An 18282-nucleotide genomic window follows, 5' to 3' on the forward strand; every position below is an offset into this window, starting at 1 on the left:
AGCACATGAATTTAGTTTTTTAGTAACACTGGGTGTGCAACAACCACCTTCATTGTTCTCAAACTGCAGCAGTATTTTTCCTTCAAATTCCAGAACTCCAGTGCAATTCAACATGCATGGCCTAACATTAAACCCAGGGCAAAAATTAACCACTAAAACTTTATGTCGAGTATGTTCAATATATCCAGATATACTCCTGGAATATTAGATTCTTATCGTCAGTGCAAGCTAACTAAACAACTCCCTGGACATTTACTAAATCAGATTTAAAACTCATAGCAGCAAAACAAAGTTCAATTGAGTAATGAGGTCCATTTCTAATTGTATTTGCTTCTAACTATTACCTTTTTTCACAGAGATACAGATCTAGTTTCATTTCCCTCCTTCAAAAAGGAAGAATTGGCAAGAACATGAAACCCCAAAACATGCAACTACTGCCATTACTCCACTGCTATAAGCCTATAATAAAGCACAGATTTGATAGTACTATCCATGTAGTGTGGCAAACCACACACAAATAAACAGTTCTCCACGAAGAATGAAAACCAAAGACCAAACCCTTCCAATTCAAACAGTATTGTTGCTTTTAACATAAGCCATCCACAGAAATCAGCCAAGGAGGTGACAAGAAATCCAAAAATAATTTGGTCTGGCTCTACGCACTATGAGAAAGGGAGATTACAAGTTGCTTTTCACTCTTCTTACTGGTTGAGGGAAGCAGTGAAAACTATAAAAGCTATGCTTATGCAACAGACACCTACGGTACCACTCCCATGACAGGCGTATTTCTACCATAGTTCAGCACAGCATCACTGAAATTCATCAATAAAGGTGGCATTTGAGTAGTGTGAATTTATGATGGGGGGGCGGGGGGTGGGCTTAACAAAACCCCTGAATTAATTCAATGGCTAATGCAAATGACTAAATGTGTGCAAAATCAAACTGGCTAGTGCACACAGTTAAAGAGACCAGATGTGCCTCAAAATTTCCTGGGAAACTGAGCCTAAAGCTGGTGCTTTATTTTATCAGAATGAAGAAAGCAAGCTCCATGAGTTTACACAAGTGTGACCAATTGGAGCTTAGTCTTCTGTTGCTAACTGAAGCATGAAAAAAAGAGCCAGCTTCTGAGGGCAAACTACAAACATATACTTTTTATATTCCACTGCCACATGATAAAAAACAGAATCAAGCTCACTGGTAGAAACTTGACTGGCAACCAAAGACCAAGCTATTATTTCGAACTGTTATGGGAAAGCAATAAAATTGCTACCAGGTCTCCTCATGTTACTCTTCAATAAAAAGAAGCCATCAGGGAAATAAGAGGAAAAGAAAACACATCAAAACCTCTAAAGTTCCTTTAAGTAAAAATACACTTCTGTGGCATAATGCCATCTGCTTCTTGGTTAACATGACAAGACAATTCAACAACTAGAATACCAGTGTTTTGAAAACACCAAGTAACCACAATCAATAGATTTTAGTTTGCTCTTTTGACTGCAAAAACTGCATTCACATGCCACTATTGGCACATGCTTCAAACATCCCCACGAGGACATTTTTCTTACATTATTGTTTGGTGAAGATTCTCAAGAGACAGAAACACTTCAGCCAAGCTAGGTTTGTGCCCAGGAATAAGATTTAGGCTAGGAAGACTCAAAAACTGGGAGAGGAAGATGGGAGAAGATAAGGGAACCAAATGTTTGGTATTTATTTTTTCTGAAGATTGGTAAGTCAAAATGGTTGAGGAAGATAAAGGACATACAATTCAACATAGCACATCTTCATTCCAAAATTACTGAAACAAAGAGCTTCACATTTAATTCCCAATGGCTTTGATCTGAATAGCCTCAGTCAACGTTACAGGCAGATGCTAGAAAAGTTGATCCCTTCGTTTTGAGATTTAGCAGTATTTGCCAACTTACAGGAAAAGCAGATATATTATAAACTTCTGTCACTAAAATGCAACTTTTTTACTTGCAGTGTTGGCTTAAGATTTCAGAAAATTTAATCAACACCATAGCTACCCTAGAGCTGGAAAACCTATATATACAGTAATCAATCCTATTTCATTGCATGCAACTTACCCTATGCACTCAAGTTGTTTAATCAAGTAGTCTCATATATAAGCATATATATTATGTATGTGTACATGTACATGCCAACAGGGGCATCAGAGGAAACTATCTATTCCCGCTCCCTTGAATTTTCTCTCAGCTTTTTCAAAAAAGGGAAGAAAAAAATTACAAAGAACTTGCTTGTCAGTCATGTCACTCTGAATAGTTTTACAACCTTTCATTCAAATGTAAAGGCTTTGTTCCAATTGCCAAGACCATTTAGTCAGAATTAAAAGAGAAGATGCGATAGAGAGTGCTTACTGAAACCCTGGCTACAGCACAACCAAAAGTCATAGTCTGATCTTCATATTTGCCCAAATGGCTACTCATAGCCTGCAGTAAATTGTGGTTTTAATTCAAGAATGTAGTAATAATAATAAAAAAACCTTGTGATTTAAAATCTCATTTTAAGAAAACCCCTCAAGTCCTGCTATGAAAACTGGTAATTATCTTTATTAAAATTATCTCATTTCAAACATATTTTTAAGCTAATTAAAAAATGATAGCTTGTATTATTATTATTCGTTTTGGTGAAACACTGCACCACAAAAGAGCTCCACTGGACAGTAACACTCTGGTGCAAAAAGGGAAAAAGAAAAAAAGTTCATCAAATTGAAAAGAAAAAAAAAGAAGAAATATAAACAAACTTTTCTAAATTTTAAAAAGCTATTTACTTTTTGTAATTATGTCATCGTCAGAAATTTTCATGGAACACCGTTTTACTGTCTTTCACCCAACAGGGAATGTTATGTACAGACCACAATTTTAAGAAAGATCAATATATTTTCTGTGATTATTATTAGGAAATAAAAATAACTCCTTGACATGTAAACAGACTAAAACAAACACTAGTTTTTAGCTAAACTATGGCCAGCCCTTCAAAGTCACTGCATCCACAGATCCACAGGTGGGACCCTATCTGAGGACTCATGGAAGGATGTATTTCTGTTGTAAGAAATAAAGCACAATTAAGAAGTCAGGTAATCTCTCCAGCCTTTCAGGAAACGCAGTGACATATCATCATGTATGTTAGAACATTATATAAGTACAATATAAAGCTGGTACAATGCTAAGCATATTACGTAAAGAATAACCTGGTTGTTGGATCATCTGTACAAAGTATCTTAGCTCAGAGCAAGGCCAACTCTAAAACTTGGTTATATTCAGCAATCCCAATTGTATACCATAGAACAAATCTGGAACATGTAGCTGACATGCTATTCAAAAAGTGAGTACTATATCTGAGAAATACAGAACATGTGGCAATGACACAAAGCTGCCTAAGTAGCGCCGGAAGTAATCTAACCTTTTTTCAAGGGTGGGTGATGGAAATCAAAAATATGCCTGTCTTTATCCAAAATAGAAGTAAAGGTGGTGTTTCTGATAGCAGAAATGATAGTATTTCTGAGACCATATTCCTGATGATGCTTGTAAAATGTGCTTGATACCACGTGTACCAACAACACCGTTTAAGATGTGGAGAAACACAGACTTTTTTACTCTTTTAGCCTACTTTTACAAATGCAAATCACATGGATAATATAGAGCAAATAAAGGGGCACCTGTATTCAACATGCAAAGGATGTGTCCAATTAACAGAAAGCAGGCCACAGAATCTCCCACAAACATCAGTACTACAGAGCCTACAGATGACACCTTTTAAAAACTAGATCATTCATTTCTTATGGGGAAAAAAAAAAAAGCACGACTTCTAGCATGCAAGAAAAACTGCACATTTCAGATTTATGATTTACGTTGTTGTCGATAAAATAGCTTTCCAATTATCAAGGCCCTGGTAGGAGAAGCTGGAATGCATTAAGTGTTAATGATCACAACCAGGGGTCCAAGCTTTACTCTTTTGTCAGAGCTACAGCAGATTCTCCCCGCAGCTTCACCATTAACATGTCTGTTTCCTGTCAGACCACTCAGAGATAATGTCATTTATCTCGGGGCAGCACAAGACCAGTCATTAGCTTCAGTAAAAGACCTCAAACAAAGGCCGGATGGCGTTTTATCCAGGGCTCGTAGGCTGAAGCCAAGAATCTCATTGCCTAACAGTTCAGAACTTAAGTTATCTTTAAAAGAGTAATTTCCCCCCTATCAACAATTCTAGAACACTTCTCTGAAGAGCAGAAAAGTCTCTGCATGGAAAATTTTAGTCAATGGTTTTATCATATGCAATTAGGTGACTGATAAGAGCTTGCTAAACTTATCCTTTGAGAGGCTTCCCCCCGGCAATGAGGAAGGGGGCTTCCTCATAGGGAAAAACTGATAGAATAATTCAGGTTCTACCTAAATAGTAAAACCTTTGAAGAACTGACCCTTATTGTGTTTGCCTGCAGGAGGTGATTCACTATTATAAATTCTTCAATGACTGAGCTTCTGGAAATCTCTTTAAATGAAAGTGGAACTAGTTAACTGTATGTACGAACATGTGTTTTCACAGTCTCTCCTGTATTATTGCATTTCAGAAAGCTGCTATAAAGTGCCAGGTGAACTTTTTTAAATAATGATAATAATAATAAAAAAAGAGAGTCGAAAAAATATGAGCAAATCTCAGCTATTCAATTCCTGGTCTTATGCTGAAAACTAGGAACAGATGGGACTTTCCATGTTACTTGAACCTGGTTATTGAACACCTCTATGGTTACAGGAGATTTTGCTTAGCACTTTTAACATCCATTTCATTTATTGGACTATAAAATGCTACTTTGGAAAAACAAGTCTTTATATAGCTATAATTAAAACAGTCTTGCAGGAAAGCCCTTTAACATGAAGAACATGGTTAACCTCATGACATCTGGACAATCAATCCTTTCCTTTTTACTGGGTATTTATGAAGTTATTAAAATTGTAAAATTACCAATGCCCAAAGTGAAATATTTTTTCCAGTAGTTCCGAGTAAGGTTATCAGCTTCCCTACTTTATTTTATAAATGTTCTAGACCAGCCTCCATTGTGCTGCGCTAACTCTTGCTTTGCACAGGAATTCAATAGCAGATCTGGTCATACATATTGGCAGAGGTCAGCAGGTTCACACAGAAAGCGTTCCTCAGCCAAAGGGCAACACCTCTTCACCCAGCTCAAAAAGCACCGTCACACTACTAGACAGCACTACAGAACTCTAAGAACCTTGAGCTGTGCTTATTGTTAGACACCCATAGTTATCAATGTTTTTAACAGCTAAATCCCTTATGTAGCTTTCAAAACAGTTTGCTGTCAAACAACAATAGACTTTGTTCTTTAATTACAGCAAGTGACCTCCCTGCCCTTTTATTTCACAGTGAATAAACTACACACAAGGCCAGCAAGAAAAGTACATGAAAAGCATATCTCCATAACATCATTAATCAAAGCATGTACTTAAATGATTTACATCAATACGTAAAATGCAGTTTCCTGATGAAGTGTAAAACATCCTCAATCCCGCTCAAATAAAAAAAAAAAAAGTGAAGATAAAATAAACAATAGCAGCCAACATGTTAATTTGCTGGAGACAACTTTCAGCTGTGAAATGCAGTCTTAATGAGAAGCAATAAGCTAATACAAGAAAAAAATTCAATCCTGGAGTATCACTAGACTGATTCATTCAAAAACTGCAACTAGACACCTCTGATTATAGCTTTGTATCTTCTGTATTACTTTCACGTGAACATACTGATTTTCACATGCCAAATACAATTTTCCTATATCTCAGAGTAAATTGTGACTGACTGAATCCAAAAATCTCCCTGCAACACACACAAAGGAAATTCTTGTAGATACTTAGAACACTTTTCTATGTAACAGCTGTTAAAAATACAAAAAACTTAGCTAAAACAGATGAAGAGTTCATGCTGACAAACAGTCAGTAACTGTGCTAAAAACGGTACGGATGAGAAATGGAAAATGGAGACAGGTTTTAACACCAAAAATCTTAGGAGTGGTTAGCCTACCTGTCAAAGCTACTTATTCAGACATGTCACTGGTGGCTTAACCACAAAATGGGCTGCACAAATATAGCTCAAACATCTTAGAATTACAGCATACTTTGACTTTATCCACATATTAGGGGAGTGGCGACTTTTACAACGTACTTGCGGTTTCTGCATAAAAGAGCCAGCAGAACACAGTCATTGATTTAATTAGGCTTCATAAGATCTAATTTATCATGTTTTACATGACTTTCTGCAGCAAGGAAACAGAATAAATAGACCAAAAATAGACATTGAAGCATGCTGTGAAAGCTAAACAGTGACTACAACTCCTGAGAATCTGCTCCAAGCTTTTCACAAATAGTAAACAAATGCACTATTATATTCCACACCACATACAAAAACCTGTAGATTTTGAATCAGCAAGCATGAACTCATTTGTATCTAAGAGGAAACACCCAAGTTCATGAGACATGTCTTTCACAACATTAAGATAACTGGAAATTGATTTTAACATGCAGGCTTGAAAATTACATATTTATCTACAGACACAAGGTGCTTCTATGCAAGTACAGCATATATGTTCTAGTGTATAAACAGTCAAAGCAAGAACACTTAAGGAATCTAAAACTCTTTAAAAAAAATCTTTCTAATGATTATTAAACATTTGGGAAAAAAGTCAGAATGACAAACATAAAACACTTCAGTTTCACTAATAGTGCCACAGGCTGGCCTTAAAGTTGCAACCATTGTCGGCAATGAGCTTTATTATTATTGTATGTCTAGAACGGAACATTCTTTTGGAAGAGAAACAGTAAGGGATGTTATTAAAGACAGCAAGCAAGCACACCGTTGTGCCAGACAATGGCCAACACTGCACGACTCTAATGTGCGAAGCCTATATTAAAGTCAGTGTGTTCCAACAGCAGTGGCTGTTACTGGAAATGCAATCTCCAAACCTCCTCCTGGAGTAACTACAACACCAAGTGTACCACTGGCTCTGAACCGCTCCATACGTGTTTGCTCTGAATTTGCATGCCATCCAATTTACATTGCACGTAAGATTACTCGCATGTATATGGATTCTTCATACAATTTCCTGTGTGACTAGAGAGTGAAAAGAACACAAAACCGGGAGAAACCACACCACCCTCTAATCTCTGTTGCCATGACAGCAGCCTTTGAGATACTGAAATGTTCAGATTGCCAGCTAAACAAAATTGTTGAATGTGAACATTTGGCTGAGAGATTAAAAGGCTAAGGGGGTTGCAAAAGGGCAGTACCTCCCACATTCCAGGCAGCCACTGAATCCAATCAAATGGCTCTGACTCTTTAACCACAGCCATTGTGAAGACCGGATTAGGGCAATTTATCTAGATAGTTAAAACAGATTAGAGAACTGCAATTTGAAGACTATTGGCAACAGAAGTAAATGCCTACTGTACTAAGTTAATAAAGAGACCGTGAGATTTTAGGACACCTTTCTGCTGCGAACAGAACTTCCATAAATCAAAGCGCAAACATACACACATGAATTACAGCAATCTGGTTTTCTCATCTGCATTTAGAAAAGGTCACAAGGCTCATTCAAATTCATCCGTAGATATGCTATCTTAAAAACAATATTATGCATACAATATGAAATTTAATTTGTTCCTTGCCTTGAACAGAAGCCCTTGAAATTATCTTCCAGTTTTAACAAATATCTGATGTCACAAGCACCCAAATCTAATCCTCCAGTCGGCTTAAATCCTACAAAAACTTCAACATGACCGAAATACAAAACAGCCGGTAACGGGTGGTAAAACAACATAACTTTTCCCTGAGACCTTCAGCCCTCCCAGACACTTGCAGACCATACAGTTAACACCGACCTGAAAGTTTTCCCATTGCTGAACATTCACTCAGGGAAGTTGTAAAAGCAGGTAATTTAAGACCAACAGCTGACAATAAAGTCACCATCTAACACGCTGAGATTTTTCATTTGGGGGGTGTTGGTTTGCTTTTTCAGGCAGACCAGGTTATCTTTGTTTAACAACCTGTAGACTTCATCAGACTCATAATTATGGGCCAACGCTCGCCCCCAGGTCCCCCAGAAGACACCTTCCGCCCTGCAGACAGAACAACTCCCCCCGACACCAGAACCTCCTTGAACCAGCGGTTAACAAAAGCCAAGCTCTCCCTCCACCCTTCCCAAAGAATAGAGCCGTGGCCATCTATTTTTACAGAAAGCATCCTTCGCAACGTAATAGAAAGGAAGAAAAACACACACCCTCATCTGATTTCTTTCATACATTTCGACTACTTCAACAAACAAGTAGTTCACATCCAAGAGCCAGCAGGGCTCGGACAGGAAAGCTCCCCCAGACAGGAGACAAACTGCTCCCCTCTGTTCTGAAAGCTGTTTTGCACACATGCATCTCAGCACAAGGTGCATTCCCCTCCTCCCAGCCTCCTCCTGCCAGGAGGATGAGAGGCACTGCCTGCCTCCTGGCTCCTTCCTCCCTGTCCTCCACACCAGCTTCTGGGGCCTCTGGGCTGCTGTACCACAGGAGCCCCCACTACAATAAGCATCCCGTGTCTCCATGAAGCGCAACGGCGGAGCCCGGGTCTCTGCTGATGCCTCCTGTTTTCCCCCCCAAGCACAATCTCAGCTCCAGACAGCGGGTCAGAGGAGAAGGGAGAGAGGTCCCTTTACACTTCAGGAGAGGAATGGCCACAAATGCCCACTGGTGTTGTCGAAAAGTGTCAGCACATACAAGACCTGCTGCTCCTGGAGCCTGAGCTGCACACCCCCCTAGGCAAACACACAGACCTCCAGCCTGCAAACATGTGCCATCTCACTGGTACCAACACTGCTGCTCTCTGCTAAAACCGGGGACAGCTGAGTCAGGGTCATCTTGGGGTTTCTCCTTCTGGGCGAGTGCGATCAAAAGGAACAGACAAAACAGAAACGTTCTCCAGGTCTGAGGACAGGGAGGGGAAATCACAAGGAAGAGCAGCACACTAAAAACATGGTGTCTTCCGTCTAGGGAAGAGGTCTCAGGGTTGTTTCTTTTTTTGGTTTGGTTTTTTTTTTTTAAAGAGAAAGAGGAAGAACAGATGCATGTCACAAATACACAGCAGAGAGAAGGACACAGGAGCCAAACAAACAGTTGTGGGACATTTATTATAGACACAGGGAGACACAGAAGAGAAGAGGTGGAGAGGAGCTTTGTCCTACCTTTTCTGTTTTCAATTTCTTGATTCGCCTGTGGCTCTCCTCCTCCTCCTCCTCCTTCTTTACCAGAATAGAGTTCCCCATTAACCCTGAATCCGGGGTACTTTTGCTCACCTCCCCCACAGCAGAGGAGGTGCAGTGGAAGGGGCTGCTGCTTCCACCACTGCCTCCCTTGGCCCCGAAGCCATAGAGGTGCCCAGGGGGAGCTTGGCTGCTGCCACCCCCACTGCCGTTGGGGTGGCCCTGCTGCAGGTCATGCTGCTTGTCCTTCCTGGATTTTCCCGCATCCTTATCCCGCTTGGAGCCTCTGCTGCCCGGGGCTTTACCTGGTTTCTCCTCTTTGTTTTTCCCACAAGAGGCAATGGTGGTGGTGTTGCTGGTGTTGTTATTATTGCCGTTTGGGTTACTGCTCACGCTTTGACCCAGTGCTGAATTCATGCCAGTTGCCTCTCCAGGGCGCCCTTGGACTTCCTGCCTCTTGCCAGCACTGCTGATCTCAGGAATCCCATACAAGGCAGCAGAAGGCAGAGATTTATTAGCATCCTTAGAAGTTTTACTCCTTTTCACTTTTGATTTGCTAGTCTCTTTGTGAGAGGAATTCCCCTGGGGAGCAGAGGGCTGAACAGAAGCAAATTTTAGGCCATCAGCTAAGGCTGAGGTAGCATTAGCCCCACTGGAAGCCAGACCCCCACAATCCTTGGAGCTGGTGTTGCTGCTGCTGGTGGTATTAGTAGAATTATTCATCTCAAATTTCTGTCTGTCCTTCTCCAAATCGGCGTCCAAATCAATTATTAAATTCCCAACACCGATTTCCCAATCATCGCCACTGTCATAAGTGTCAACCGCATTTGGATCCACACCTTTTCCTGCAGTGGAAGTGTTCAATGACATCCTGAAGATGAGATCTCTTGAGTAAAAATCCGATGAACTTTCCTTTGGAGATGTGGGGACATTCGTTTTTCTCCGCTGGGCTCTCTTAAGTTCAACTCTTCTTGTCTTCCTCCCCCAGGTGTGTCTAGGTTCACAACCTGCAGTCCACGTCCACCTTGTCCTGTGAGGAAGGGAAAAGTTGAATATTTCTCATCTGGGTGTTACCAGAATATAATACGACTAATAAAAAGGGGGCAAGGTAGCGGGAGCGAAATCATTCACTGTTGCCACGGTTTTTTCTTAAGTTTGTTAAACCGGAGGCAATGGCCGTGATGCTTTTATAGTGAGCATCTTTAATCTAGTTGTATACCAACATCCACAATCTCTCAAGAAGTCATGTCCACAAAAAAGAAAAAAAAATGAAAAAATTAACTACATGATTTAAATCCACAAAGATCAGGAAATACAGTCTTAGAAGTGGTGCCTAGCTGTTGGAGCACATGTTGTAATCTAACCCCTTGGACCACCACCTAGGCACGAAAGGGAGAAAAGGAAGGACACAGATTCACTCTTCACTGCATTCCATGGATTTTGTGGCTTTAAACCAGACCCTTGAAGTTTTGTGACTCTCCTATATTATCTTTTACCCCCCTTCCGCTTAATCTCTTGGGGGGGGAGAGGGAGCGCCAAGGGAAGTAGGAAACCTCTTTTTCCTTGCCACAATACAGCTTCTGTTAAAAAACAACAACTTACAAACACAAATGTTTACTGGAAAATATTAAACTCCATAGGTTAAAAGAAAGAAGAAGAAAATAAATAAACAGGTCTTTTTTCTTTAAAAAAATATTCTCAAGATAACAGTTCTAAAAGCAGTTCTAATGTACTCCTAGGTCACACAATTGTTAGGTCTGTTAAATATAGTATTACTGACTGTACAGGAAACTGATTAAGACATACACTTTAAGTGATCTGCACCAAGGTGGCCTCAGTGACCGCAAATGAGTGTGTGTTTGACAAAGCTTAGTTAAAACGATTTTTAAAGGGATCTCTCCCTTTTACAGTCGACTGTCGAAATATTTATACATATATATGCGTAATGCTTACCTTTAATCCTTTATCATTTTTTAATTAAACCAGCAAATCAAAATGCTGTTCCCACTCGTCTCAGCAACAACTCTGTGCCTCATTTTACTTAAACAGCAAGTGATCAAGAAGTAGAAAGCAAGTATCATCTCAGCCAGTATAAATCGGTCAATAACATATCTCCCCCTACTTTGGCACACGGATTAGAAGTCCTTTTTTTGTTTGTTTAGGTTTTTTTCCTCCTTGCTTAGAGAAAAAAAAAAATTAAAAAAAAAAATGCTGAGCCTCACAACTTTACCAGCTGGTAGGTAATATTTCACATTCAGAACTGAAGCATCAAGGACCAGATTTTTGTTTGTTTGCTTTTCCTGAATAAGCACCGAGAGGTAATAATCATCACAGTAATTTAGGAAAAAAAAAAAAAAAAATGTATCCCCAACTTCACACTCCGTCTTCAGCCCCGGACCTGGGAGCCATCCTGATCAGTAAGTAATGATCCCATGAAACAAACCTACAGGCGCCCGGGTGTTACAAGACAGAATGTGCTAACATCGGGATAAATTAGTGAAAGGGAGGAAGGAAAAAAAGAAGAAGAAAGGACTGAAAATCTGGGCTGGATTCCGCCTGTTAGTTGGGAAGTGGCATTTTTTTCGCCCGTCCTGACAGATCTGATTTCTTGAAGTAACTTGAGGGGAAACGGGGGGGGGAGGGGGGGGAGGATGGGGGAAGGCGCGGGGGGGGGGGCGAGGAAGAGGAGGAGGAGCGGGAGGGGGGAATCACTGATCTGATAAACCGGTTATCAAAACATTTTGTGGGAGTGGAGGAAGGACAGCGTGCTCTCAAACGAAGTAAATTTTCCCAGGGATAAGATTTCGGGGAGGGGGGTGACTGTCCCCGTCCCCCCCGCCTCAAATCAGCGCTTTTTAAAAATAGTAGTAAAAAAAGCATAGGCACAGCTCAGAGTTTCAAATTGCTGTCTCGGAAAAAAAAATAATAATACTGAAAAACCCGGGAGCTTGGGCTAATCAGTCATGCGGTAAGTAATTCAGTAATTAGAGTCCGAGGAGATAAAGCAGACGACCTTTTTTTCAGGACAGATCGCTCCCACCTTATTGTCTCGGTAAACCTCGCAGTCTACTTCTATCCCCCTTCCTCCCCTCGCCCTCCCGCCTCTCCCCCCTCCTCCTCCCCAAGTCAGACGGTCTCGGAGCTTTAGCTTAGTATTTTTAATTAGCCGGCGATGGGAAGCTAAAAGCCGTAATGAATTGCCGGTGCGGGCGGGGGGGGGGGGGGGGGGGGGGGGGGGGGAGGGGAGGGGAGGGGAGGAGGGGCGCTCGCGCCAGCAACCGCCAACCCCCGAGGCGCGGCGGTTCCGTTACAGTTCAGGCCGCCCGCGTCACGTGAGGGTGGCGGGCTCCATTGGTTGTCGTGAGAACAAAAATGGGTGACAAGCGTATCCAGCGAATGCGAGCCGGGTCTTTAACACGCGAAAAACGCGCCGCGACAGTCAAGGCAGGCAGAGCCCGCCAGGGCTGCCTCTCGCCCCGACCTCTCGCCGCCACCCCCGCGGCCGAGGGGATCCCTGGAGCCGGGGGGTGCCGCGGCAAAGCGGGTGCTCCCGAGAAACACCTTACAACCTCCCCCCCCCCGCCCCCCCCGCCGCCTCCCGGCGGTCCGGCGGAGGGGGTGCCGTTACCTCGGCGCTTTCCCTTCCTCTCGCCTCGGGACGGCGAGCGGCGGCCGGCTGCGAGACCGAGGCGGGGGGAAAACGGCCAAGGCACCGGCGACCAACGGGCGACCCCCACCCCCCCCCAGCCCCGTTCCAGCCTCGCGTTTCTGGCGTCTCCGTGTGACAGGAGAAATGCCTCCCGTGCCGCCGGGATCTGTCGGTACCCCATCACTCCTCCTAACGAGCGCCTCGCTCTCGGGGCCGAGGGGGGAGGGGGAGGTATGCAGGCTTGTCTGTAATTGTGTCACTTTTATTTTTCCCCCTTGGTTAGTTAAAACCCCAAAAAGGCACTATGCTTTAACGCCCCCCAAGTGCACCGTCAAGTATGATTTGTGTGACTACAGTGCTTTCACCCTCTTATTTCCCTCAAATAACTCATCCTGCTTGTGGGATTCTTCTTTTTTTTTTTCTTTTTAAAACCCCAAAAAACCCTAGTTATCAACTCCCAAAACTCTTAACACTCCCCTTTGCAGAGAAAAAAAAAAAAAAAAAAAATCCCCTCTAAGTGCTATAGACACACCACGCAACCGTACTTACGGTCTGTATTGGATCGAGTTGACCTTTTCCTTCTAACTGCATTGAGTGTGTTTTTGTTGCAGCCGCTTTTTATTTTAGGAAAAAAAATCTAATGTCTTCAACAGATTTATTGTGTTTGGAAGACGAGAGCACCAGATACCATGAACCTTCCTTTCTTTCTAGAAACAAAATTAAAACGAAAATAAAAACGGGGGAGAGAAGAAAAAACAGCATCTGTGTCTGTCCCCTCCCAGGCTGACACACACACACACAGGGGACACGGGCGCTGCCCCCGCGGCGGCGGCCGAGGCGGGGGAGTGGGAGCCCGCTCCGGCGCGGTACCTGAGAGGGACTTTTCTTTGTTCACAATGCCCTTTCCCTCCTGGCCAATCAGAAGCCAGCTTTTATGAAACCGGGCTCTCTGATTGGTCCGTCGCTCCTCCTGCCTGCCGGCGAGGGTGAGAGACAGAAACACGCACGCACACACACACACACACACACACACTGTACACACAGGCATTAGGCGCTCACATACGCACGCCACACACGCACACACACCCCCTCCCCCGCACACACGCACACTCACATTAGACACACGCACGCACACACGCACACACACAGCCCCTCGCTCTGCAGCCCTCAAGCCTACGCCGAGTGCTACAGTCGGCAGCCTCCTGCTGCAGCCAGATACAAATCATGTTTCCCATTTCAATTATCCTATATAGCATTTAGGGCTTGGGGGGGGAGGGGGGAGGGGAAGAAAAAGGGAGAGAGGGAGGAGGGGAAAAAACAGAAAACCAAGGTGGAGAGTAGCTCTGCCAAGACTCACACGTTGGGAGGAAGACTCCCTCATTTCGTTTTAATTTAATTTCAGGGCAGTTTTCGAAGCGATGATGAATGATTTTTCTGTGCCGGTTTCAAAGAGGCAATTTAGAATCTCACTCATAATTTTTAAATGCCCCCTCATTCAAAATTATAACAGCTTGAAGCCAGCGAGAGAGGGCTGCTGATACACATGTGCGATTATTTTCGTGCTTAGTGGAGGAGAAAAGCAAACAGTGTCTGGAGGAAGGGGCTGAAGGGAGGTTCAGGGCAGGGCAGCACCCCCACCTCTGCTCGGGGGGACACCGAGGCGCTGCTGCGCTTTCGGACCAGCCCTCTTTCTTGCATTCGCTCTTCCCCGCCTCACGTATTTTATTCCATGTTCATTTTTACAATATGGTTTAAGTTAGGCAGGTCGGGTTTTATTCTTTTTTTTTTTTTTTTTTTTTCTGGTCCTCTTTTTCGGAAGGAGGGGGAGCAGAAAATAACCCTTTTGTTTCCAGGCTGCTGATTTACTGCTGCACGCACTGAAGTGTGAATGCCAGCGACCGTATAACTACCACGTGAACATCCTTTCACAGGAATTAGTAACACAAATCTTCCCTATCGGGCTTTGTGTAGCTCGAAAATATCCCCCTTAATCATTCCTTTTGTTTAGGTTGGGAGCCATTATGCTACACCACTGCGTTAAATTGCGTTTAACCCTTCGCAGACGGCGGTGCTGGGGTGGGGGCGGGGGCGGCGGCCGCCCGTGAGCACCGGGGGCGGGGGGGGAGTGGGGGTGCTGCCCCTCGCCGGCACCCGCCGCCGGGCACCCGCGGGCACCGCCGTGCCTCCTGGCCGGGGGGTCGGACCCTGTCCTTCTTCATACCCTTAAGCACGGTTTACGTTTTTTTCCCTTTTTGTTTGTTTTTTTTTTTTTTTCCCCTTTTCCCTTGATCTCACTGGGAATTATCTCCCTGTGAAAATCGATAGGGGATGGTTTTTTTTGCCAAAAGCACACGTTGCCCAACTCAAGGTTTCCGGCGAGGAGTCAAAGCGTGGCATTTACGATGTCCTGTGCACCCGTGACAGGGTGACAAAATACCTCTTTGGACTTCATCCAGCTGAGCAAATTACGGGCGTTAGCGTCCCCGCGTTACACGCTTCCCATCAAAGGGGTCATTAGCGGAGAGGTAGTGGAGGAGTAAAACCTCCTAAACCTGCTTGCTGCGGGGGCATCGGGGAAGGTGACGCAAGATGGGGGGGGTAAAAGCCGCCTGTGATGTGGCACCTGGCCGTGCCTTGGCCACCAGGGCACCGTGACCAGGGCCCGTGGAAGGACAGGCCGCCCTCCTGGTCCCGCGAGCCCCGGCTCCCAGTCGCCCCGCTGGCCTCGCGCCGAGGGCACTGGGGTCACCAGCACACGCTCCCTTGGGAGGCCTTGAAGCCGCCCAGAGAAAACCCACTCCGTTTCTCCTGGTGTAAAAACAGTTCCCCTTCAGGGGCTGATAATGAACGGTTTATTAGCAGGGATCAGTTCATTGCCAAGGAGGCCGTTGATCACATTAAATTTTTAAGTGATTACAAAGGGGGACGGGGCGGGGGGGGAGGGAAAAAAGGCACGGCATGTGTGTAGTACAAACAAGAAATGCTGCGGTGTGAACGCATCCCTGCCCTCCTGCCCTGGCGTTCTGACAACGCCGGGATGATCCCAAGGAGCTCCTGCGAGGGGCCGCTTCCCAGCCGAGATGGCTGCGGGCGCTGCCAGCGGTACCCGGGGATGGCCCACTTGCACTCGGGCATTTGCAATTCGTGGGGGAACAAGCATGCATAATGTTACAAGGTACTGAAAATCACAGGTTCCTCGGGGTAACTTTTGGGTGATTTCACTCAGTGGTTAGCGAAAATTTTAAGATCAGCAACACCAAGCTGACTTTTTTTAGCCTACTTAGTCGCGGATCACTCTTCCTGTTTCGTTACAGTATGTATTTTTCAGATTTAGGTAATGGCCCTGATTTTTCAATATCGACCTCTGTTTAGACACGTTTCACTTTGGGCTGCTTCTCATCTACGAAATTACAGTCATTTTCACATTATTATACAGTGAGTAGGAGACAGTTTGTATTTAGCATTGGGTGGGGGAAGGGGTATTATGGGAAGTGATCTGCTATGGTCAGCACATAATTTCAGCCCAAAGAAAATTGCTTCTGAATAGATGGTCTGTTAACTAGCCAAGGAACAGTCACTGGGAGAGATTGCAAAAGCGCCTCTGCTTTATCTGCGTTACACCATCATTTTAATTTCTGAAAGCAACGGTCAGTGAAAGAGCCGTTTCTCCAACCACGACTGCCAACTGATGGGTAAAATATCCTCACAAAGCTCCTTCGATCACAAAATTCAGAGCGGAGCCTCCCCTCTCGCCCCTCTCCCCCCTGGCTTTTGTGTACCACTGCACAGGGAAGGAGCCTGCCCAACGTACCGCATGATTACCGAAGCAGGGTTTTATGTATCTATTTCTGTGGCAGAAATTACAGCAAGACCGCTCACAGGCCCGTGGGTGCATCTGCAGCAGTCGATTCCCATGAGTGGCTGCAAAAAGACCACTTAACTCACATTGTCTTCTCAGGTTGGAAATGTCCCTATTTCAAAAAGAGGCCAGGGCCCGCTGTGCGCTTTAGTGGCTTTTTCGCCTTAATTTCTGCCTGCTCGCCAAATTAAATTACAACTTTGTATTCGTGTACGTTTTACAAGACAGACAGAAGGCCAATAAATTAGTGAAGTTTGTCTAAAATAGGAAATCCGGTTTTAATTAATGCAGCTGCAGACCGCTAATAATCCCAAAGGGATCCCCATCCACGCTCCCCGCCCCCCCCCCTTGTTTTTTTAATCTTGCCAGACATCTGCATCATATACGCTAAGGAAAATTACCGACAAACGTCTGTTTTTAGCGAAAGGAACGTGAGGCCCTTATCTTACACTCCCGGACAGTTTAAAAACACGTTTGTTATGAGGAAACGCTCCTTCTTCCTTCTCCCGGAGCAGCCCGGCGACAAGATCAATCAGTGCGGCGAGGCGGAAGCCTCCAGCCAGCCGCCGAGCGGCGGCGAGCGCCCGACCCCCGGCCCGCCAGCCGCGCCGCGCCGCGCCGCGCCTCGCCCCGCCGGGCCGGGCCGGGCCGCCCGGCCCCGCTCCGCCGGCCGCCGGCGCCCCGGGCGCGGAGAGGGCGGCGGCCAATCACCGCTCCAGAAATCGCTTTTCCGACCTCTCATTGGCTGAGGCGGGGCGGGGGTGTGCGGCTGGCGGCGGCGCCGCGCCCGGCTCTGCACCCCGCCGCGCCCGGCGCTGCCCGCGGGGGGAGGCGGCCGGGTCAGCCCCGCTTCCGTGCTCCCCGAAAGTCCGGGGCTCCTGTGTGCGGAGGCAGGCTTCAGTGCGAAAGTAAGGACGACAGCAAATACTTACGGACAACTTCGGGAAGGGCGTTTTTCAATCCTTGCCGATGCCCCTGTCCCGCTAATAGGACGAACTTTAAGATTATTGGTGTTAAATTTATTCATATCTCAAAATGCCACGTAGTCCTACCGTCATTTGCAGCTGAGCCTTAATTACCTTCCCTCAGACGACCTCTTCCAACTGCACCCTTTGTTCCTGCGTTTCATGTTGCAGGAGCAGAGGTACGTGTATGTGCAGACAATCTCAGTATGATACACAGCATGTCTGCAAAGATTAAACCATCATTCTTTTTTTTTCAACTTGGCACTAAAGAGAGGACAAAAATCTATTTCTCTTGAGGACTTATTTGCCAGATTAATTAGGTAAACAATGAGTGGCATTTCTCTCGCATACAACATTTTGCACATAAAGGGTTTTTCACAGCAGGTTTGAAAGCAGTACATTGGAAATTATCGTATTGATCCGAAAATTTTGGATTAGCACATCCTTGCAACCCTCAGAATTTATCACAGCCTATCCCACAGCCTTATGGACAAACTTTTAATTGATGTGCGCAAACTACTGGCTCTGCGGATTAGTTGTG

At 44.7% G+C, this 18282-nt stretch overlaps 1 protein-coding gene across 1 annotated transcript in view; it reads right to left on the reverse strand.

The window, feature by feature from the left end:
* ZNF608 (zinc finger protein 608) overlaps positions 1 to 11298 on the reverse strand; it is an 82676-nt gene extending 71378 nt beyond the window's left edge. The window contains exons 1-2 of the mRNA XM_050913587.1: positions 11222 to 11298; positions 9251 to 10298 (exon numbers count right to left, since the gene is read on the reverse strand). Coding sequence (XP_050769544.1) covers positions 9251 to 10138 — 888 coding nt within the window. The 5' untranslated portion in view covers positions 10139 to 10298; positions 11222 to 11298. The remainder of the gene's footprint in view (positions 1 to 9250; positions 10299 to 11221) is intronic.
* Between the last annotated feature and the right edge of the window lie 6984 nt (positions 11299 to 18282).

Source organism: Gymnogyps californianus, chromosome Z (genome assembly GCF_018139145.2).
Source record: "Gymnogyps californianus isolate 813 chromosome Z, ASM1813914v2, whole genome shotgun sequence".
NCBI classification, from domain to species: Eukaryota; Metazoa; Chordata; class Aves; order Accipitriformes; family Cathartidae; genus Gymnogyps; species Gymnogyps californianus.